Source organism: Hemiscyllium ocellatum, chromosome 3 (assembly GCF_020745735.1).
Source record: "Hemiscyllium ocellatum isolate sHemOce1 chromosome 3, sHemOce1.pat.X.cur, whole genome shotgun sequence".
Lineage (NCBI taxonomy): Eukaryota > Metazoa > Chordata > Chondrichthyes > Orectolobiformes > Hemiscylliidae > Hemiscyllium > Hemiscyllium ocellatum.
The window spans coordinates 88851016-88874927 of NC_083403.1; the positions used below are offsets into that span (position 1 = coordinate 88851016).

Consider the following 23912-nt stretch of genomic DNA (forward strand, 5'->3'; position numbering starts at 1 on the left):
ACACTACCCCTCCTTCAACAAATTTTTGTGTCATCTGCAAACTTAGCAACAATAACCTCAGTTCCTTCATCAGATTGTTAAAGGATAAGTGATCCTTCTTCAGGTAGGTGTGGGAGTTACCCAAAACATTCACTCTGCTTTCTCTTCATGGAGGCAAAAGTGAGGACTGCAGATGCTGGAAATCAGAGTCTAGATTACAATGGTGCTGGAAAAGCACAGCAGGTCAGACAGCATCCGAGAAGCAGGAAAATCAACGTTTCGGGCAAAATTCAGGAATGAAGGCAGGGAGCCTACGGGATGGAGAGATAAATAGATGCTGCCAGACCTGCTGAGATTTTCCAGCAATTTGTTTTTGTTTCTGATTGTCAGCATCCATAGTTTTTTGGTGTTTTTTGTGGGAGTGTTGTGGGAGATGAGGACAGTAGCAGAATTGAAGTGAATATGAGGCATTTATGCTGGCAGAGTGGTGAAAGACATAGATCATCTTCATACATTTGATGGACATTCTTCCAGATGGCTGAGACTGCACTGACCTAGGTGGCAATTTTGAACCAGACTGGCATTACCTGGGGTTGTGGCCACCACTGCTGTTCCTGAGGGAGAAAGTCCTGCATCAGCACCACCCCTTCCAACAGGACCTACAGGATATTGTCTGCAAAGTGAGACACTGATTTTCCCCTATCTGCCATGTCTGGGCAAATGAAGAGCAGGACTGCTGTGGACTGTCAGTGTTTGACTGGGTCCATAACAGGCTTTTAAAAATGGCACGAAAGCAAAAAGAAATGTTGGTAAATTCTGAGATTGCTGGGTTCCTTGCTGAGATGTTTGATAGCCATGGGTGAGGGGCTGGCAGACTGCAGGTTGGCTAATGTGGTGCCATTATTTAAGAAAGGCTGTAAGGAAAAGCCAGGGAATTACAGACCGGTGAGTTTTACGTTGCTGGTGGGTAAATTGTTGAGGATTCTGAGGGACAGTATTTACATGCATTTGTAAAGGCAAGGACTGATTAGGAATAGTCAACATGGCTTTGTGCATGGAAAATCGTGTCTCACTAACTTGATCGAGTTTTGAAGAGGTGACAAAGAAGATTGATGAAGGCAGAGTGATAGACATTGTTTACATGGACTTAAGCAAACCACTTGACAAGGTTCCACATGATAGACTGGTTAGTAAGGTTAGTACACACAGGATTTAGGGGGAAGATAACCAATTGGATACAAAGTTGGCTTGAAGGTAGGAGACAAAGTGGTAGTAGAGGGTTGCTTTTCTGATTGGAGGTCTGTCATCAGTGGTGTGCTACAAGGATCAGTGCTGGGTCCACTGCTTTTCACCATTTATATTTGGATGTGAATACAGGAAGCATAGTTAACAAGCTTGCAAATGATACCAAAATAGACGGTGTAGTGCATAGCGAAGAAGATTAAGTCAGAGCACAATGGGGCCTTGATCAGATAGGCCAATGGGCTGAGAAATGGCAGACCTGTGGTGCTGCATTTTGGTAGGGCAAGCCAGGGCAGGACTTCGAGTTAATGGTAGGGCCCTGAGGAATGTTGCCAAACAAAGAGACCTAGGGATGGAGTTACACAGTTCTTTGAAAGTGGAGTCACAGGTAGACAGGACGAAGAAGAAAGGATTTAGCATGCTTGCCTTCACTGAGTACAGGAGTTGGGATGTCATGTCACGGCTGTACAGGACGTCGGCGAGGCCACTTTCAGAATACTGCGTACAACTCTGGTCACTGTTCTACAGGAAGGATGATTTGGAGATGCCGATATTGGGCTGGGGTGTACAAAGTTAAAAATCACACAACACCAGATTATAGTCCAACAGGTTTAATTGGAAGCACACTAGCTTTCAGAGCGCGGCTCCTTCATCAGGTGATTATGGAGGGCACAAACCTAAAGCACAGAATTTATAGCAAAAATTTACAGTGTGATATAACTGGAATTATACATTCAAAAATACCTTGATTGTCTGTTGAGTCTTTCATCTGTTCGAATACCATGATAGTTTCACTTCTTTCATGTGTAAATCACATAACCTTTTTTAAAAGTTGCATTCTCAGCTTAGCTGTAACAATGGGTGACAGCTAGACAATATGTTGAAGATGTTAGCCCCCCCATTTTCTCTATATATGCCATGATGTTTAGATTGATTCTAATCTAAAAAGTGAGATAACACAGTTTCACATGAATTCATGCAGTTTTTGAGCAAAGTACAATGTAACTCTGCAAGTACAAATTCACCCCACAAAATATATGTGTGCATGTGGGTCTTTGTCTGTCTGTCTGGGTTGGGGGTTATGAGTGTGAGAGGGAGTGTATATGTGTGTGTAGTAAGTGCAGAGTGTCTTAAGTCTGTGAGAGGGGTCTGTGAGAGGGGTGTGTGTGTGTGTGTGTGTGTGTGTGTGTGTGTGTGTGTGTGTGTGTGTGTGTGTGTGTGTGTGTGTGTGTGTTTTGCAATGGTGATCACCTGTAATGTGGCATGAACCCAAGGTCTCAGTTGAGGCCCTCCCTATGGGTACTGAACTTAGCTATCAGCCTCTGCTCAGCCACTTTTCGCTGCTGCCTGTCCCGAATTCCGCCTTGGAAGATGGTCACCTGAAGGTCCGAGGCCGAATATCCTGGACCACTGAAGTGTTCCCCAACTGGGAAGGAACACTCTTGTCTGTTGATTATTGTGCGGTGTCCATTCATCCGGTCGTAGCCTTTGCTCGGTTTCCCCAATGTACCATGCCTCGGGCATCCTTGCCTGCAACGTATAAGATGGACAACGTTGGCTGACTCACATGAGTACTTGCCACGTACAAGGTGGGAGGTGTCCCCACGTGTAATGGTGGTATCCACGTCCACATTCTGACAAGTCTTGCAGTGCCTACCATGACAGGGTTGTATGGAGTTGTCCTGACAGCCAGGCAGCTTGCTACGAATAATGATTTGTTTGAGATTTGGCGGTTGTTTAAAGGCAAATGGTATGGGGAAGATCTTGGCCAGGTGCTCATCCTCATTGATAATGTGTTGCAGGTCACAAAGAACATGGCATAGTTTTTCAGCTCCTGGGAAGTGCTGAACAACGAAGGGTACCCTGTCGGTTGCAGCACATGTCTGTCTCCTGAGGAGGTCATTACGGTTCCTTGCTGTTGCACGTCGGAACTGGCGGTTGATGAGTTGAGCATCGTACCCTGTTCTTGTGAGGGCATCCCTGAGTACTTCCAAGTGCCCATCACGTTCCTTCTCATCTGAGCAGATCCGGTGTACACGTAGGGCTTGTCCAGAGGGGATGGCTATTTTAATATGTTTTGGCTGGAAGGTGGAGAAGTGTAACATTGTGAAGTTGTCTGTGGGTTTCCGGTAGAGTGTGGTGTTGAAGTGTCCATCCTTGATGGAGATGCATGTGTCCAAGAATGAGACAGATAGTCTCATAAAGATGTTGCCATCTCTCCGGCTATGTTGAAGACATCTTGAAACCTATTGTACAGGGGATCCCCAGCTTCTGTCGCAACACTATGGATTTCTTACAGAAACTCAGCACCCCCGGACCAGTCGAACCGGGAACATTCCTCTTCACAATGGATGTTTCAGCACTCTACACCAGGTTTCCCCACAATGTCATCGCTGCAACAGCCTCAGTACTCAGCACCAACAACTGCCAATCTCCAAACAACATCTTACAACTCATCCGTTTTATCCTTGATCACAACGTCTTCACCTTTGACAACCAGTTCTTCATCCAGACACATGGAACAGCCATGGGGACCAAATTTGCACCCAATATGCCAACATCTTTATTCACAGGTTCGAACAAGACTTCTTCTCTATGCAGGGTCTCCAACCAACATTGTACACCAGGTACACTGACAACATTTTCTTCCTCTGGAAGTCACTGGTAAAACTACACAGTGATATCAACAAGTTTCATCCCACCAAACTCACCATGGACTACTCTCGACTATCTGTCTCATTCTTGGACACATGCATCTCCATCAAGGATGGACACCTCGGCACCATAATCTACTGCACCTGGAAGTACTCAGGGATGCCCTCACAAGAACGGGATACGATGCTCAACTCATTGACCGCCAGTTCCGACGTGCCACAGCAATGACCTCCTCAGGAGACAGACACATGCTGCAACCGACATTACTTCCCAGGAGCTGAAAAACTACACCATGTTCTTTGTGACCTGCAACACGTTATCAATGAGGATGAGCACCTCGCCAAGACCTTCCCCACATCTCCATTGCTTGCCTTTAAACAACCGCCAAACCTCAAACAAATCATTATTTGTAGCAAGCTGTCCAGCTGTCAGGACAACTCCATACAACCCTGTCACAATAGGCGCTGCAAGACGTGTCAGAACGTGGACATGGATATCCCCGTTACACGCGTGGACACCTCCCACCTTGTATGTGGCAAGTACTCATGTGACTCAGCCAACGTTGTCTATCTTATACGTTGCAGGCAAAGATGCCCCGAGGCATGGTACATTGGGGAAACAGAGCAAAAGCTACGACCATGGATGAATGGACACCGCACAACAATCAACAGACAGGATTGTTCCTTCCCAGTTGGGGAACACTTCAGTGGTCCAGGACATTCGGCCTCGGACCTTCGGGTGACCATCCTCCAAGGCAGAATTCGGCACAGGCAGCAGAGAAAAGTGGCTGAGCAGAGGCTGATAGCTAAGTTCAGTACCCATAGGGAGGGCCTCAGCTGAGACCTTGGGTTCATGTCACATTACAGGTGACCACTATTGCACTATACACACACAACACTTACAGGCACTCCTATATACACACATACACATGGACACACGTATACACAAACACACACACCCTTACAGACACACACACTCCCACACACACACAGGCATCCTCTCACAGACTTAGACCACTCTACACTCATGCGCACACACACACATACACTCTCGACCCTCCATCCCAAGCATGCACACAGACTCCCACACTCATACATGCACCCCCTCACAGACTTAAGACACTCTGCACTCACAACACACACACATTTACACTCCTCTCACACTCACAACCCCCAACCCAAATAGACACACACACAAAGACCCACATGCACACATATATTTTGTGGGGTGAATTTGTACTTGCAGAGTTACATTGTACTTTACTCAAAAACTGCATGAATTCACGTGAAACTCTGTTATCCCACTTTTAGATTAGAATCAATCTAAACATCATGGCATAGACAGAGAGCACAGAGGGCTAACACTTTCAACATATTGTCTAGCTAACACCCATTGTTACAGCTAAGCTGAGAATGCAACTTTAAAAAAAGATTTTGTGATTTACACATGAAAGAAGTGAAACTATCATGGTATTCGAACAGATGAAAGACTCAACAGGCAATCAAGGTATTTTTGAATGTATAATTTCAGTTACATCACACGATAAATTCTGTGCCTTAGGTTTGTGCCCTCCACAATTACCTGATGAAGGAGCGGCACTCTGAAAGCTAGTGCTTCCAATTAAACCTGTTAGACCACCTGTTAGTGGTGTGTGATTTTTAACTTTCTACAGGCAGGATGATTTTAAAATTGAATGGGTGCAGAAAAGATTTACAAGGATGTTGCCAAGACTGGAGGGTTTGAATTATAGGGAGAGGCTGAATAGGTTGAACCTTTTCTCTCAGGAAGTTGGAGACTAACGGTAACCTTATTCAGGTTTATAAAATCATGAGGGGCATGGAGAGTGTCATTGCCAAGGTCTTTACCGTAGTGTAGGGGACTCCAAAACGAGTGGACATAGTTTTAAGGTGAGAGGGGAAAGATTTAAGGAGGACCTGAGAGGTAACATTTTCACATGAAGGATGGTGCGTGTACGAATGAACTGCTTGAGGACGTGGTGGAGGCAAGTACAATTTAAAAGGCATTGGATGGGTATATGAACAGGAAGGGTTTAGAAGGATATGGCAAATGGGACTAGGTCAGATTGAAATGTCTAGTCAGCACAGATGTGTTGGACTAAAGGGTCCGTTTTTGTGTTATATGACTCTATATCCAATTAGTTTCAAGCTGTTCAGAAACAAAAAAATGGGGCTGAAATTTTTTGATATGAGAGATGTGGTAGACAATCAATGTGGAGTGGACTCAGTGAGCCGAATGGTCTTACTTCCACTCCTATGTCTTATGGTCTTAAAATTCACTAGAACTAATGATGACTGACCGCCAAAAAACATTAGATTGTGTCCCAAGTATTTATTTTTTGTTACGTCATACAAGTGCTAGGTTTGCTGGTTAAGTTGGGTCAGCATTGCCACCAATACATCATCTTTTTAAAAATCACTCACAGGATGTGGGATGGCTGGCTTGATTAACTTTTATTGCCCACCCCACAAGTGGGTGATCTGCCTTCTTAAATCTTAAACACCCACTGGTGCTGTTAGATAGGAAGTGCCAGGATTTTGATGATAGAGTTGCAATGCAGCTTCAAAGTCAGACTGGGCATGGCTTGAAGGGGAATTTGAAGATGATGGTACTCCAATGTACCTGTTGTCCTGGTCTTTCTAGCTTGTAAAAACAACAGGATTTCACACACTGCAAAGATGCACTACTTACATGTTGAGATTCAGTTTATTGATAAAGTGTGGCACAACAGATCAGGCAGCATATGTAGAGCAAGAGAGTCAACGTTTTGCACATAACCCTTCATGAATCCTGATGAAGGGTTATGTCTGAAACATCGATTCTCTTGCTCCTCAGGTGCTGCCTGACCTACTGTGCCACTTCCAGCACCACATTTAATTGGCTCTGAATCTCCAGCATCTGCAGATTTAGTCTATCTCCCAGATTCAGGTTACTTTAAATTCTTAAAGTTACAAGAAACAAATCATCCTTTCACAATGGGAACTGCAAAGCTATCTTTATCATGAGCTATTAGCACTTGCAGCTAAATTTCAGTATACTTTTCATTGACAAAATAATGATTAAAAAAATTGTTCTCACCTTGTAATATTTGACTGCCAATTCTGGTCTTTGAGCTCTCAGAAGGAAAGCCTCAGCCTTTTGATATTCTTTTTGATCAAAGGCAAAGCGTGCCTGACCAACCAAGACATCAGCCACACTGTCAGAGTCATGGGCTTCCGCAACCCTTTGGGCTGCATCCCAATCCTGGTTATGCACATACCTTTCAAAAGTAACTACATGTTAAACAGCAAAAGAGTAAAGGAATGAGTTTATACAATTAGTTATCCAAAAAAAAGACTCACATGAGGACAGCCTCCTTTGATTTTCCTGCTTTAACAAATTCAATTTCTGCCTCTTGAAATTTACCCTACAATTGGTGAAACATTCGAAATTTAGTTCTGGAAGTTATCACAGGTAAAACTTTTGCCTTCAGGAATTTTACACCATTTCTCAATATTCAATTTCGTCAACATAAATGTTATTACTTACTTGTGGCAGAGTTGCAATCATTTCTGAAATAGTTGATTAATAAATGATGCTCTATAAATAGATAAGGAAAAATACCTCCTTGTTTCCTTCCAAATAAAACCTGTTTCATATGCTATAAAATATCATTTCATGATGTTACATTATCAAAAGTTCCAAGAAAAGCACTAATGATAAGCACCATTATTCTGGTATTTAGTTTTGAAGTTAGCTCAGAAATAAAAACAAAGGGAAAGGGATGTCACTTTCTTTCCACTAACAGCTAGTTTTAAGCGCATTAATCACACATCATGCTAGCTGATCCATGCCCAATTCCTTGTAGATATAGATCAACATAAATCTTTAAAAAATAACAAAAGGCATAATAGACTGGATTTTACAGGCTCCTTGCTCATATATCAAAAGGCAGGAGTGAGGCTCATAAAATGCAATGCCTGATATTCCACCCTTCTTGATCGTGGGTGGGGAAGGTGTCAGGTAAGTCTCCAAACATTGGATCAACTGAAGCCCCTGATATATCCAATTAATTGCCACTTAAATGTTGATTTCTGCCTTCATCACTATTTCATCAGATCAGGAGCGGAATCCTTTTTTAGGGGTGTTTCCTGTCCTCACCGGAGGCAACTCCCTGAGTCTCCAGGACCATATTCTTCCTTGTTAACCTGGTCCTCTTCCAACTGCTCATAGGGGTCTGTCAACCAAGGCCCATGATATCAACGACCTATCTGGAAAGACCAGCTTTCATAAGCACCTCTTTCCAGGGCTTTTTTTAAAAAAATTCACTCACGGGATGTGGTGTCTCTGTCTAGGCCAGCATTAATTTCCCATCCCTAATTGGTGGGAGGCAATAGTCTAGTGGTAATATTGTTGGACTGTTAATACAGAAATTCAAGTAAAGTTTTGGGGACCTGGGTTTAAATCCTGCCATGGCAAATAGTAGAATTTGAATTCAATAAATAATTGGAATTAAGAGTCTAATAATTGCCATGAATCCAATGTCAATTGTCAGAAAAACACATCTGGTTCACTAATGTTCTTTAGGGAAGGAAACTGCCATCTTTCCTCCTGGTCTGGCTGACATGTAACTCCAAATGCACAGCAATGTGATTGACTCTTACTTCTGGGTAATTACAGATGGGCAAGAAATGTTAACCTAGCAAGCGACACCCTCATCCCACGAATGAATAAAAAAAATTACCTAGATGGTAATTAAGAATCAACCACATTATTGTGGCTCTGGAGTCCAGTAGGCCGGCCCAGGTAATGATGACAGATTTCTTCCCCTTTAGTGAAGGACATTAGTGAACAGCTTAGTGAATTTCCAATAATCGACATTAGACCTTTAATTTCAAATTTTTAATTGAATGAAGGATTGAGTAAGAACTATCTAGACTATATATCCAGGTTATATGAAAAAGAAATTAAAGAATTCTTTGAACTTGCAAAGATCAAGCTGACTGGCCCTTCATAGGAAGGAAAAAGGCTTGGTAAGTCTATTCTTATATTAGTTGGGGTGCATCCTACTCACTTGGATCCCCTATAAACCATACCTCACTTTTGATCACTATTAATGCAAAAATATTTACAGAAAGGTTAGTATGACATGGTATCCTGGTAAAATTGGTGTTTCTTCCTCTAATAATTACATAGTGTGATTTCATTATTTACTCATAATAGGGGTAACGTGCTTCAGTTTTTGATTAGTATTTCAGATTCATGTTAATTAGCTGAAGAATTAATCTTGATCCAATGCGAATATAACAGTAAGTGTTTTTCAAATTCAGCTGTATGGTCAAATAATGAGCTATGATATTAAATTTGCCAAATTGAGATGTCATCCTAATCTTAATTTTTAGATCTTTTAGGAGACTATTTGCATTCAATAAAATGATCATGATAAAATATGTTATCAGACTGAATTTAAAGTGTTTTGTATGACGTGCTGTTAAATACAAGTCATAATTTACTTATTTATGGTATGATTTAATCGCTATGCAGCATATTTTCTGGCAACATCAACATCAATTCTTCTGAACAATTAAGTAAATGTATAACTAGAAAATGTGATGTTTTAGACTTTCACGATGATTGAGTTAATGCACCTTTGGATTTGAATTTTGTTTTAAATCATTTCCAGTATTTGAAACTCCACATTGGAAATAGCTTAATTCAATGGGGAGCAATTACAAATGTTCTGTATTCCATGCAAATTAATTGTCATATAACTTTGGCACTGCTTAAATGATTACTGTTCTTTGGATGTTAGTTCGCTCGCTGAGCTGGAAGGTTTGTTTTCAGATTTTTTGTCACCATGACGAGGTAACATCATCAGTGAGAGTCTCCACTGAAGCGCTGGTGGTATGTCTCACCTCTCTATTTATAGGTCTTTGTTTTTTAAGGTGGGTGCTGCCATTTCCGGTTCTTTTTTTCAAGGGAAGGTAGATGAGTTTAAATCGATGTGTTTATTGATGGAGTTCCGGTTAGAATGCCAAGCCTCTAGGAATTCTCGAGCATGTCCCTCTTTTGCTTGTCCTAGGATGTGTGCGTTATCTCAGTCAAAGTGGTGTTTTTCTTTGTCTGTATGATCAACCTGAGCTACAAATCTTCTCAAAAATCGCTAATTACTGTTCTTTCATTAACGCAATTATATTTTTGTCCTTTAACCGAATTCAACAGAATGAGCACTATCCTTGATCATGATTTCAATAACTTTACGTCAACTTCTGCAACAGATGTCTCAAGAGAAATTTCTTACGTTTCAGCATTTCATTGAGCTGAAGTCAGTAATCTGAAATTCGGGCAAATTAAATTTCCGGGCAACTTTTCACATGGTATATAAATAAATGCCACTTAGATTTTTCTAAACAATAGTGCAGGTTTTTGGCAGAACAAGACATATTGCATTAATTTGAAAGAAGTTTGAAACTGAACAGTTTTCCAGTTTTAAATGAGTGAAATTGATACCAATATAATTATTATTAAGGTTCAAGAGTATTTAGGGTATTTGGAATTTCAGTGGAAGGACTCCTAGTTAATTAGCTGTTAATTAGAAGCAATAAATTGTATGCTTGAAGTCCATATAGAAAAATATATTTTTAAAACTGAGTTATGAAAAGATTCACAAGGATTTTGCCAGGGTTGGAAGGTTTGAGCTATAAGGAGAGGCTGAAGAGAATGTGTCTACTTTCTCTGAAGCATCGAAGATTGAGAGTTGACCTTAAAGCAGGCTATCTGGTCAGCATAGACAGAAGGACCTGTTGCCATGCTGCATATCTCTATGACTCTAATCCAAAGTCATCCCAGTATCTGCCTTTGTGGGTCGCAGGTCCCCAGAGCAGTAGCTGAATTTGTATATTAATAAAATCTAGTGATAACACCATAAGGCCATTGCCTCCCCTTGCATATATGGCCAGCATTTCTTTAAGATGGGGCTTTCTTTCCAGATTAAGGTGGAAGTCACAATTTTAGGAAATTAAAGTTGGCTCCAATGTAAAATTTTCCAGCAGGAAAATCGGCTATTCGGTGGGTACACGTCCTGTTAATTCTTTAAAGATGATGTTCTGTAAAACTTGCCCAATATTTAATAGCTTTTGGGCTATTTATCTCTTGGATATATTTTAGTCAATGTAAGTAATAGCATTTTCAATTCAGAAATCTGATTTATTGCATTAGATCATGTTCTTTATGCCATGTCTTAATATTGATAATAATGCAAACATGATCAAAATATTATTTTTCTGTGCTAATCAAATATCGACAAAGAAAAGTAACAACTTACCTCATCTTCTAAATACATGGCGTGTTTCAGATGTATATCTGGGATTTTATTTTTCATAGACAATCGTGACAGTTCAAAAGCAAAGTCAAAAGAGCTGAAACAGAATTTTAACATTATAAGCTATTATTACTGGCTAGTCACAGATATGTACATAAATCCTGAATGTTTAACATCTGATGCTTCGCAAAAAATAAAATTATTCCATATAACAGCAACAATGTTGTATCTGCAAGGAACAGAAATTCAAACAGAGGTTATTATATTTTGCAGCCAGATGGAAAGATGTAAAAATAACTTGCATAAAGATCAACAACTCTTCGCTCCCAGTCTTTTTGTATTCCTTTCAGCAAAGTAGGTGAGCTGAAACCTCAGTCTGATTTATATTTAACAGTTATAGAGGGCTTTTAAGAGAATTTTGAATTCTACTTCACTGTCTCTCGGAAAGGGAATTCAACTAGCCACACTGATCCTTGAAAATATCTGAGTATCAATGGTTTATGTGTGCAGAATAACTTTGGATAGAGATCACCATTTGGAACAATCATGACTTATTCTTTTCTCCTGCTTTTAACAGTCACTTAGTCAAAGTACTTCGAATCCTGTAGATTTTCTTTATTTTCCTCAGGTTTGCTGTGCATATATTTGCATAGTCCAAACTGTTTGTTAATAATCTCTACCTCTTTGCTAATTAAGTTCATTTGTAATAAACTAGTTATTGTCTACTGACTAATGAATTTGGCTGACTGGATCATAAGATTAAATCTAATATAATCCAAGGCTGATACACTGGCTATATCACCATCTTGGTTACATTAAAACTTTGCTTTGAGCAGTAGAGTCCGATACACTCCTCCAACCCCAGCTGTAATAAATCTCAATCCCAGATTTAAATTTAACAACTGACACACATTGTTCATTACATCAGCCATATTTTGCTCCCAATATAGTAGCTGCTGTTTATACAGATATTCTTTCATGGGATTTGGGAGTTGCTGGCTATTTGAACATCCATAGTTCTCATTTCTATCGGTCTGGAGTCACACGTTGGTCAGGCTGGGTGTGGTTGGCAGTTTTCCTTCCTTAATATATATTAGTGATCCAGATTGTTTTCATGACAATTCCCAATGGTTACATGGTTGCCATTAGGCTAGCTTTTTATGCCAGATTTTTATGTAATTGAAATCTCACCATTTACCATGATGGGGTATGAGCCTATGTTGTCAGAATTTTAGCTGGGTTGCTAGGTTACTAGTCCACTGTCATCACCACTCCACCACTGCCCCTTATGAAGCCTTAAGCTAGAAATACTATTACAAGCAATTCATTACCTCAGCAATTTGAAGTTTTACTGGCTATTAGTTAGCTGAGTTTTCCTTTGCTCTTAAGTATAAAATTATTCTCTCTGTTTTAAAGCCTCCCTCGACCTCCACCCCTCTGAACATCTCCTTCTCCTCGTTCCTAATGAACCCTCTCCTCACTCATTTTCTAACTCTTAAGTTTACATAAGTGAGCTCTAATTCACTCTGCTCCATTATTCCAAGTTTTGCTATCTTTTGTATTTTCTTATTAGTTTTCTCAAAACGGAATACTAGACATCCTACACATTAATTTTCACGTGACATCAATCATGCTTTCTCAGCAAGACACTGCATGGCTTTCAATCTCCTTGACCCAAATAACAGCTTAAAGACATGCACTCAGGAGGCATGAGAATTTAAGTCAGGAGGGATCTCACAGTGTGTTGCACAGAGCTGCGACTACAAAGATTTGCAGAGTCAACATAACCTATGACCTAAATGTCCCTGATACTGCTTTTAAAAGGAAAACTTTATTCAAATGAGCTATGTAAGAAAAAGGGTTAAAACACTATCAAGAACATTTCTTCCAAATCTTCAGGATTTTGCTCTGAAGTCAGCTGAGTAGTGATTAAAATGATGTCATCTGGGTGGATATTAGATGCCTGATTGGGGCTATTAACCTGGTCCAATCAGGGAGCCTTGGCTGATAGCTATAAACAAAAGTGTCCGGCGGCACGGTGACACAGTGGTTAGCACTGCTGCCTCACAGCGCCTGTAGACCTGGGTTCAATTCCCGACTCAGGCGACTGACTGTGTGGAGTTTGCACGTTCTCCCCGTGTCTGCGTGGGTTTCCTCCGGGTGCTCCGGTTTCCTCCCACAGTCACAAAGATGTGCGGGTCAGGTGAATTGGCCAAGCTAAATTGCCCGTAGTGTTAGGTAAGGGGTAAATGTAGGGGTATGGGTGGGTTGCAATTCGGCGGGTCGGTGTGGACTTGTTGGAAAAAAAAAGAAAAAAAAAATAAACAAAAGTGTCAACGGGAAGGTGGGTAGGGGCGGGCTGCCTTAGAGTGGTCGAAAGGTGGGAAGGGTGGGGGCTTGCTGGGTCTGTATTGTCTGCACTTCTGTATGTAACCGTATTGTTTAATGTACAAATGTCATTGTCACTGTCTTGTTAAATGTGGAACTGGGATTTGAGGGTTGTCCTCATTTCCCTGTAAAATGGTCAAACGATAGGGTTTGGGGCCTAGCTTTGCTGCTCCTCTCCCTTGTAAAATTGCTGTCTCTTGTACAGCTGTAAATGTTTAATGTAAACTGTTTTGTAATTTGCTTAATAAAATGAAAAAAAATATAAACAGGAAAAAAAACAAAAAAAAAATAAACAGGAGATTCAGAGTCTCCTCAGTTTAGGGAACTGAAAAAAAAATAAATAAACAAAAGTGTCAAGGGTTCTGCTCACTCTAGGAACACGCTCTGTGCTAGCTGGGTCAGTATCTTGTACTTTGCACATGTAAAGAAAGGGTGACTTGGTGACAGGACGCATGCCTTTGGGGGAGTTATTTCAGTAGCAATAAAAGTACGACCCTGAAGAGATTCACTCACAACAGTCATAGAGTCATAGAGATCTAAAACACAGAAACAGATCCTTTCATTCAACTCGATCAGGTTGACCAGTTCTCCTCACCTAATCTAATCCCATTTGCCAGCACTTGGTCATTATTCAAACCCTTCCTATTCATGTACCCATTCAGATGCCTTTTAAATACTGTAATTTTACCAGCTTCCACCACTTCCTCTGGCAGCTCATTCCATACATGCACCATCCTCTGCGAGACACAGTTGCCCCTTAGGTCTCTTTTATATCTTTCCCCTCTCGTGCTGAACCTATGCCCTCTAGTTTTAGACTCCCCCACTCCAGGGAAAAGACCTTGTCTGCTTATCCTATCCATGCCCCTCATGATTTTATAAACCTCTATAAGATCACCACTCGGACTCCGGCGCTCCAGGGAAAACAACTCCAGCCTAATCAGCCTCACCCTATAGCTCCAAAGCTGGCAACATTCTTGTAAATCTTTTCTGAACACTCTCAAGTTTCACAACATACTTCCTGAGAAGGAGACGAGAATTGCACACAATATCCCAGAAGTGGCCTAACTAATGTCCTGAACAGCCGCAACATGACCTCCCAAGTGCCATACTCAATGCTCTGACCAATAAAGAAAAGCATACCAAATGCCTTCATCACTATCCTACCTCCTTGTGACTCTATTTGCAAGCAACTAAGAATGTACACTCCCAAGATCTCTTTGTTCAGCAACACTCCCTAGGACCTTACTATTAAGTGTATAAGTCCTACCCTGATTTGCGTTTCCAAAATGCAGCACCTCACATTTATCTAAATTAAACTTCACCTGCCACTCCTCAGCCCATTCTCAAGATCCCATTATACTCTGAAGTAACCTTCTTCACTGCCCACAACACCACCAACTTTGGTGTCATCTGCAAAACGAACTATACCTCCTATGTTCACATCCAAATCATTTATATAAATCATGAAAAGTAGTGGACCCAGCGCCGATCCTTGTGACACACCACTGGTCACAGCTTGAAAAGCAACCCTCCACCACCACCTTCTGTCTTCTATCTTCGATCCAGTTCTGTATCCAAATGGCTCGTTCTTCTTGTATTCCATGAGATCTAACCTTGCTAACCAGTCTACCACGATGAACCTTTTTGAACACCTTACTGAAGTTCATATAGATCATGTCCACCGCTCTACCTTCATCAATCTACTTTGTTACTTCTTCAAAAAAGTCAATCAAGTTTGTGAGACATGATTTCCCACGCACAAAGCTATGCTGACTATCCCCAAGTCGTCCTTGCTCTTCTAAATACATGTAAATCTTGTCCCTTAAGATTCCTTCCAACAACTTGCCCACCACTGATGTCAGACTCACCCTGGCTTTTCCTTACCACTTTTCTTAAATAGTGGCACCACATTAACCAACCTCCAGTCTTCCAGCACCTCACCTGCGATTGTCAAGGTGCTATATGGACACACAGATTACACAAGAAAACAGCCATACACAAGGTAATATCAAGTGCATAGAGAAGTGCAAAATATGCAAGACAGCACAGTAACTCCTGGAAAGACAAGATAATAGGACAGTGGTTGGTAAATTACAATGTAACAATGAATGATCATCAATAAAACATTATTTTAGCAGCAATTCAAAAAGTCATCCAAACAATTGCAAATGGAATAGAGTGTGATCATACTGTGATAAGGAGCGTGATGGCTTGGGGGAAGCAACTATTGCATAGTCTGGCCGTGAAAGACCAAATAGCCCAGTATCTTCTGCCAGATGGCAGGAGAGAGTAGAATTTGAATGAAGGATGGGTGGGGTTGTCCACAATGCTGTTAGCCTGTGTGATGTAAATGTCTATAATGGGGGGGAAGAGAGACCCCGATGATCTTCTCAGCCGACCTCACAATCCGCTGTGGGGACCTACGATCCGAGATGGTGCTATTCCCAAACCAGGCAGTGATGCAGCTGCTCAGGGTATTTTCAATGAACCCTCTATAGAATGTGGTGAGGACGGGGAATGGAAGATGGGATTTTCTCAACCTATGCAGAAAATAGAGACGCTGCTGGACTTCCTTGGCTATGGAGCTGGTGTTGAGGGACCAGGTGAGTTTCTCCGCCAGGTGGATGCCAAGAAATGTGGTGCTCTTCATTATTTCCACAGAGGAGCCATTGATGTCCAGCAGACAGTGATTGCTGTGTGGCCCTCCTGAAGTCAACAACCATCACTTTCGTTTTGTCCACATTCAAGACAGGTTGTTGGCCCAGCACCAGTCCACAAAACATAAATGGCCCTTCTGAACATCTAGCAAGGCTGTCAGAACCTGTGGGCTCTCCCCCTCCAGCTAGCATCAAAGAAACCTCTGAGGACAAGATGGATATGGCAGATGTTGCAGTCTCGACGCAGTTATTGTCTGAAAATGAATTTCAGCCGAGATGCTCCACAAAGGGCAGGCTATGGTCTGGTGTAGACCGCCAGTATCTGACGTAGAGTCCAAGGAAACGTGGCTGGCATGAAAAAGCCTCAGGAGAAACTACAGGTAAAAGTACAGCCCTATATTCTAGGGCTAGAGGGCGTGTGATGAAGTGATTGAGATCCATTTGGCTGCCATAGATTGGGGTTGTTACCCTGGTCCAATCAGGAAATCCTGCCTATAAGATATAAAAGGTATGTAACAGGTGCAGGCAGCTGGCCATGAGGGGTCATTAGGGACGATTGCCTGATCCTCTTCCATGGTTACATTCAAGCCTGGGTGTCCCTGGAGAAGGAGTACACGGTGTCCACTAACACCCTTGAGCTGTTCAGGGTGGGCACCACACAGAGTGGAGTGTTTTATTTCCCCCTCCAACTCTATTTTGATTTAGTCCCTGCCCTCCCCTTCACTGTTTTGATCACACAGCATTGCCCTTTGATGTGAAGGGCACTGCTTGTCACAGGCCACTCGGGTGTTTTCCTACTTTTCCTGGTGGTGGAAATTAAATAAAGATTTGTGCACTTTATGTCTCTCACTGTGTCTCACAGCTGCACACACACACCATGGGTGCTGGGGTTAAAAATAATAAGCACTACCGCAGTTAGGCGGTAGTGTGGGGGTTAAAAAGAAAAAAAAAACAACCAGGAGTGTTATCCCTCCCCTCCCCTCTACTGTTTGATCACACAGCATTGCCCTCTAATAAGGGCACTGCTTGTCACTGGCCACTTGGGTGTTTCTTTTCTTCCTGGAGGTGGAAACTGAATAAAGACTTGTGCACCTTAAGTCTTTCACTGTGTCTCACACCTACACACACAACATGGGTGCAGGGGAATTAATAAGCACTACCGCAGTTAGGTGGTAGTGTGGGGGAAAAAGAAAGAAAAAGGAAAAAATAAAAATTTTAAAAAACAAGAATGGAAAAAAAATAAACAGGAGTGTCAGAGGTTCTGCTCACTCCGAGAACTGGCTCTGAGGGAGTTGGATCAGTAAAAAAAAACAACCAGGAGTGTTATCCCTCCCCTCCCCTCCACTGTTCGATCACACAGCATTGCCCTCTAATAAGGGCACTGCTTGTCACTGGCCACTTGGGTGTTTCTTTTCTTCCTGGTGGTGGAAATAGAATAAAAAAAAATAAAAGGTATGTAACAGGTGCAGGCAGCTGGCCATGAGGGGTCATTAGGGACGATTGCCTGATCCTCTTCCATGGTTACATTCAAGCCTGGGTGTCCCTGGAGAAGGAGTACACGGTGTCCACTAACACCCTTGAGCTGTTCAGGGTGGGCACCACACAGAGTGGAGTGTTTTATTTCCCCCTCCAACTCTATTTTGATTTAGTCCCTGCCCTCCCCTTCACTGTTTTGATCACACAGCATTGCCCTTTGATGTGAAGGGCACTGCTTGTCACAGGCCACTCGGGTGTTTTCCTACTTTTCCTGGTGGTGGAAATTGAATAAAGATTTGTACACCTTGTCTCTCACTGTGTCTCACACCTGCGCGCACACACCATGGGTGCTGGGGTTAAAAATAATAAGCACTACCGCAGTTAGGCGGTATTGTGGGGGTTAATTCCAAAAAAGGAAAAATAAAAGGTATGTAACAGGTGCAGGCAGCTGGCCATGAGGGGTCATTAGGGACGATTGCCTGATCCTCTTCCATGGTTACATTCAAGCCTGGGTGTCCCTGGAAAAGGAGTACACGGTGTCCACTAACACCCTTGAGCTGTTCAGGGTGGGCACCACACAGAGTGGAGTGTTTTATTTCCCCCTCCAACTCCATTTTGATTTTATCCCAGCCTTCCCCTTCACTGTTTGATCACGCAGCATTGCCCTCTAAGAAGGGAACTGCTTGTCACTGGCCACTTAGGTGTTTTCTTCCTGGTGGTGGAAATTGAATAAAGATTTGTACACCTTGTGTCTTTCACTGTGTCTCACACCTGCACACACACAACATGGGTGCTGGGGAAAATATAAGCACAACTGCAGTTAGGCAGTAGTGTGGGGGAAGGGAAAAAAGAAAAAAGAAAAAGAAAGAAAGAAAAGAACAAGAGTGTTCTGATAAAAAGAACGGGGTGTCAGACAACCCAAGAAAAAGAAAGATAAACAGGTGTGTATCAGGTGCAGGCAGCAGGCTGTGGAGGGGCTCATTAGGGCCGATTGCCTTCCCCTCTTCCATGGTTACATTCGAGCTGGGTGTCACTGGAGAAGGAGCACGCAGTGACCACCAACACCCTTGAACTGTTCAGGGTGAGGTGAGCGCTGCAGGAAATGGAGGGTTTTTATTTCCCCTCCAACTCTATTTTGATTTAATCCCTGCCCTCCCCTTCACTTTTGTCGAGAAGGGTACTGCATGTTACTGGCCACTCTGGCGTTTCCTCTGTTCCTGGTGGTGCAATATAAATAAATATTTACACGCTTGTTGTTCTTCACTGTGCCCAACACCTGCTCACACACAACATGGGGTATTGGGAAAAGATAAGCACTACCACTGTTCAAAAGTAGAGTGGGAACATACAAAAAAAGAAAAACAAACAGGAGTAATCAGAGGTTCTGCTCACTCTGGAGCTGGTTCTGAGGGAGCTGGGTCAGTGTGAAATACTCTCCACATGCGAAAAAAATAAAGAGGCGTGTCAGAGGTTCTGTTCACACTTGGAGGCAGCTCTGTGCTAGCTGGGTCAGTGTCTTGTACTATACACATGTAAATAAAGGGTGCCTTGGTGGCAAGATACCGACCTTCATGGTGTTATTTCAGACTGACCCTATGTCTACTAAGCATGTTACTTATTTTGTCACTTAGAGCTTGACAAAGGAAGGAGAGGAAAATTCAAATAATTTAATATGAAATGACTTAAAATATCATTTATGTGAACATGTATCTCACCAGTTATCAGCTGCATAGTCAATTGCTGTTTCCAGAAGACCAAATTTATTTAGCAACTTAACTGCAGACTCTCCCCCCAGACTCTTAGCCCATAAGTAGGCCACTTGTTTATGGGCATTTGCACCTCCGTGGGCTTTAGAAACCTGCAAGAAAAATATGGGACTTTTATGAAATTGAAGCTTTTCAAATTTTTCAAACTATTTCAAGTTTAACAAAAATGAAAGACTTGACTAGGTAAGCAACATTGGTTTTGCCATGTTAATGCAACAAACAAATCTACTATTATTTTGTGAATACAATAGCATTTTCACTTATTTTGTATATCTACCCACTGGTTCTATGTGATTGTTTTAAACTGTTTTTGTTAAATGTCCAGTAGAACATATCTATTTCACAGGCTCCTCAATCTCATCATTTGTTCAATCAGCTTTAAACCAATACATTCACCAGGGAAGCAGTTTTGCAGTAGTATGGTCACTGGTCAAATAAACCAGACAGTTTCCAATCTCAACATAACAGATGTGAAAGTTGAATACAATATTGAAATCTAGGAATAGAAGTTTGTTAATTGCTATGAAAACCATCTTGTTCACTAATGTACTTTAGGGAAGAAAAACATACCGTTCTTACCTGGTCTAGCCTACATGTGACTTCACACTTAAAAAGTAGTCGACTCTTGACTGCCATTGAAAATGTGTTGCTAGTTAAAGCACAGCAGGTTAGGCAGCATAGGAAATTCGACGTTTCGGGCATAAGCACTCTTGACTGCCCTCTGAAATTCCTAGTAAATCATTCAGTTTTATCAACTTTAAAGAGTCTTCAGTCCAATCACCCCAATATCAATCTTGCCGCAGGAAATAATTTTAACAAAAGCAGCCGTGTCGACACTTCAAAGTCCTTCTTGTTAAAATTTGGGGCTAGTCACAGAATTAGCAGAGTTGACTTGTAGATTAGTTAAGCAACGGTCTGTCATCGTCAGAGTCAGGGAATCATACTTTACACACAATAACCCAGAAAACACTACCACTATCCCAGCTGAGATGGCAGCATAATTGGGAAGGAGTTGCTCTGGGAGTGCTCAACATTGACTCCAGATAGAAACATAAAAGTACAGAAAATGCATGCAGAAGTAGGCTAATAGGCCCTTCAGTTAATAGCTGAAAATGTGTTGCTGGTTAAAGCACAGCAGGTTAGGCAGCATCCAAGGAACAGGCCCACTATTCGATATGATTGTGGCTGATCACGCAATTTCAGTATCCCACTCCTGCTTCCTCTCCATACTCCTTGCTTCCCTTAGTCACAAGGGCCACGAACAGCTCCGTTTTGAATATAACTATCAAACTGGCCCCAACAGCTTTCTGTGGTAGAGAATTCCACAGGTTCACAACTCATCTTAGTCCTGAATGGCTTACTTCTTCTTAGATTGTCACCCCTAATTCTGGACTTGCCCAACATCGGGAACATTTTTCCCACATCTAGTCCTATCAGGATTTATGTCTTTATGAGAATCCTCCTCATTCTTCTAAATTCCAAAGAGTACAAGCCCAGTCAATCCAGTTCTTCTTCATTTGTCAGTCCTGCCATCCCAGGAATCAGTGTGGTGAACCTTCACTGGACTCTCTCAATAGCAAGAATATCCTTCTTCAGACCAGGACACCAAAACTCCAGACAATACTCAAGACAATATCTCAGCAAAATCGTGAGTGTGTTGCTGGAAAAGCACAGCAGGTCAGGCAACATTTGAGAAGCAGAAGAATCGACAATACGGGCATAAGCCCTTCATTCCTGATGAACTCTGTTCCTGTTCAACTCTGATCTCCAGCATCTGCAGACCTCACTTTCTCCTAATACCTCACCAAAGCTCTGCATAACTGCAGCAGAACATTCAGACTCTTATACTCAAACCATCTTGCTATGAAGGCCAGCATACCTTTCCTTACTGCCTGCTGCATCTAAATGCCATCCTTCAGCTGCTGTCCTACCATGACATCCAGGTCTTGTCAAACCTCACTTTTTCCTAAACTGTCACCATTCAGATAATAACTTGCCTTCCTGTTCTGACACCTAAGTGGACAACCTCACACTTACCCACATATTGCATTTGACGAGTATCTGCCCACGTCACCCTTTACATTCTCCTCACAGCATACATTGCTACCCAGCTTAGTGCTATCTGCAAATTTGGAGATAATGCATTAAATTCCTTTGGTAAAATCAATGACTGCAGATGCTGGAAACCAGATTCTGGATTAGTGGTGCTGGAAAAGCACAGCAGTTCAGGCAGCTTCCGAACAGCAGTAAAATCGACGTTTCGGGCAAAAGCCCTTCATCAGAAATACAAATTTCTTTGTCCAAATCGTTAATGTATATCGTGAACAGTTGGGACCCCAGCACTGAACACTGCAGTAACCCACTTGCCAGTGTCTGCCAGTCTGAAAGGACTTGGATATTCAACTCATTGTTTCCTGTATGCTTCCTCTATCCACATCAATACTTTACCTCCAATACCATGAGCTTTCATTTTGCTTACTAATCTCTTGTGTGGAGCCTTGTCAAAAGTTTTTTGAAGTCCAGATACATAATGTTCACTGATTGACCCTTGCACTCTACTGGTCTACATGCTCAAACAATTCCAGAAGATTTCTCTTCAGTGATTCCATGCTGACCTGGACCATTTCTGTCACTGCTTTCCAAATGCTCAGTTATTACATCCTGAGTAATTAACTCCAGCATTTTCCTTACCACTGATGTCAGGCTAACAGGCTAAAAAATTTGTTTTCTCTCTCTATCCTTTTTTAAAATGTGGGTTTACAATAGCTAGTCAATTGGGATTCTTGCATAATCTATTAAATGCTGGAAAATGAGCACAATTGCGTCCACAATCTCTAGGGCCACATTCTTAAGAACTCTGGGATGCAGAGCATTAGGCCCTAGTGACTTATCAGATTTCCATTAATTTCCCCAATATCATTGCCTAACTAATAAGGATTTAAGTTCCTTCTTCATGCTTGACCCTGTATCCCCTAGCTTTTCCTGAAGGTTATTTGTGTCCTCCTCAGTGAAGATAGATTCCAAGAATTTGTTCAACTGGTCTGCCATCTCTTTGTTGTTCATTATGAATTCACCTAATCCTATAAGTCTCATGGCATTTGGTCAAATATGGGCCAGGCTGATGAATCAATATTTCTCCATGTTGAAGACTGCATAAAGGAAGTACTAATGACTTTGGGAGTGCAGAATAAACTCAGGTGGCAGACTTCAACATCTATCATTAAGTATGGCTCAGCAGCACCACTACTGACTGAGCTGATCAAGTCTTACAGGACATAACTACTAGATTGGGTCTGCAGCAGGCGGTAGAGGAGCCAACAAGAGACAAAAACATAAATTACTTCATCTTCACCAATTAGTTTGCTGAAGATGCATCTATCCATATCAGAGTGTCCACCACACCTGTGGAGATGAAGTCCTGCGTCACCCTCCATCATGCTGTATGGCATTATCAAAAGACTTCACACAGATTGAACAACAATGAGCACCCGAGCTACAAATCTTCTCCCAAACTTTGAACACCTATGGGCGAGAGACACTAAGACAAGTCAGGAAATGGAATCCTGTGCCAACTGCCTAAGCGCCACATACGAACAACTCCGGTTCCTGCATGAGACAAACCACTATAAATGTGGGTTATAGTGGAGGAAACATCACAGAAGCGCTTCACAGGAGGCTCCCAAGCACTGAGGATGTCACCTAGACAGGGGATGAAACGTTTGCAACATAAATTTCCAGCTCGGCGAACAGAACCACAACAACGAGCACCCGAGCTACAAATCTTCTCCCAAACTTTGAACAACTCAAGTCTGGGCATCTATGAGATCTTTTGGGCCATCAGGGAAAAGCAGGACTGTGCTCAAACACAATCTGCAGACTCATGGCCTGGCATATCCTGCCCTCCATCCTTACTATCAAGCCGAGGATCAACATTGGTTTAATTAAGAATGCAGAAGGGCATGTCAGAAGAAGCACCAGGCAAACTTATATGCATCACTCTGGTGAAGCTACAAAACAGGTTTGCTTATGTCCCAAACAGCAAAAGCATGAAGTGATAAACAGAGCTCAGCAATTCAACAACTAATGGATCAGATCAGAGCTCTACAGTTCTGTTTCATCCAATAGTGAATGGTGGTGGACAATTAAAAATCTACTGGAGAAGGAGGCTCCATAAATAACCCCATTCTCAATGATAAGAGAGCACAGCACATGAGTGCAAAAGATAAGGCTGAAGAACTTACAACAATCTTCAGCCACAGCATTGTGTGCATAATCCAACGTTGCCTGCTCTGGATGTCCCCAGCTTCACAGATTCTAAATCTCAGCCAATTTGATTCATTACACATGATACCAAAAAAACAGCTGGAGACAATGAATGATGGAAAGCCTTTGAGCCCCGATAATACTGTGCTAATAGCTCACTACAGCCTT

The 23912-nt window shown here is 42.0% G+C and overlaps 1 protein-coding gene across 3 annotated transcripts in view; it reads right to left on the reverse strand.

Moving 5' to 3' along the window:
* Positions 1–23912, reverse strand: part of ift172 (intraflagellar transport 172) — a 242173-nt gene that overhangs the window by 73422 nt on the left and 144839 nt on the right. For all 3 annotated transcript variants that reach the window (XM_060851638.1, XM_060851630.1, XM_060851645.1), the window contains 4 exons: positions 19431–19573; positions 11198–11291; positions 7236–7300; positions 6973–7153 (listed from right to left, as the gene is read on the reverse strand). In XM_060851638.1, coding sequence (XP_060707621.1) covers positions 6973–7153; positions 7236–7300; positions 11198–11291; positions 19431–19573 — 483 coding nt within the window. The remainder of the gene's footprint in view (positions 1–6972; positions 7154–7235; positions 7301–11197; positions 11292–19430; positions 19574–23912) is intronic.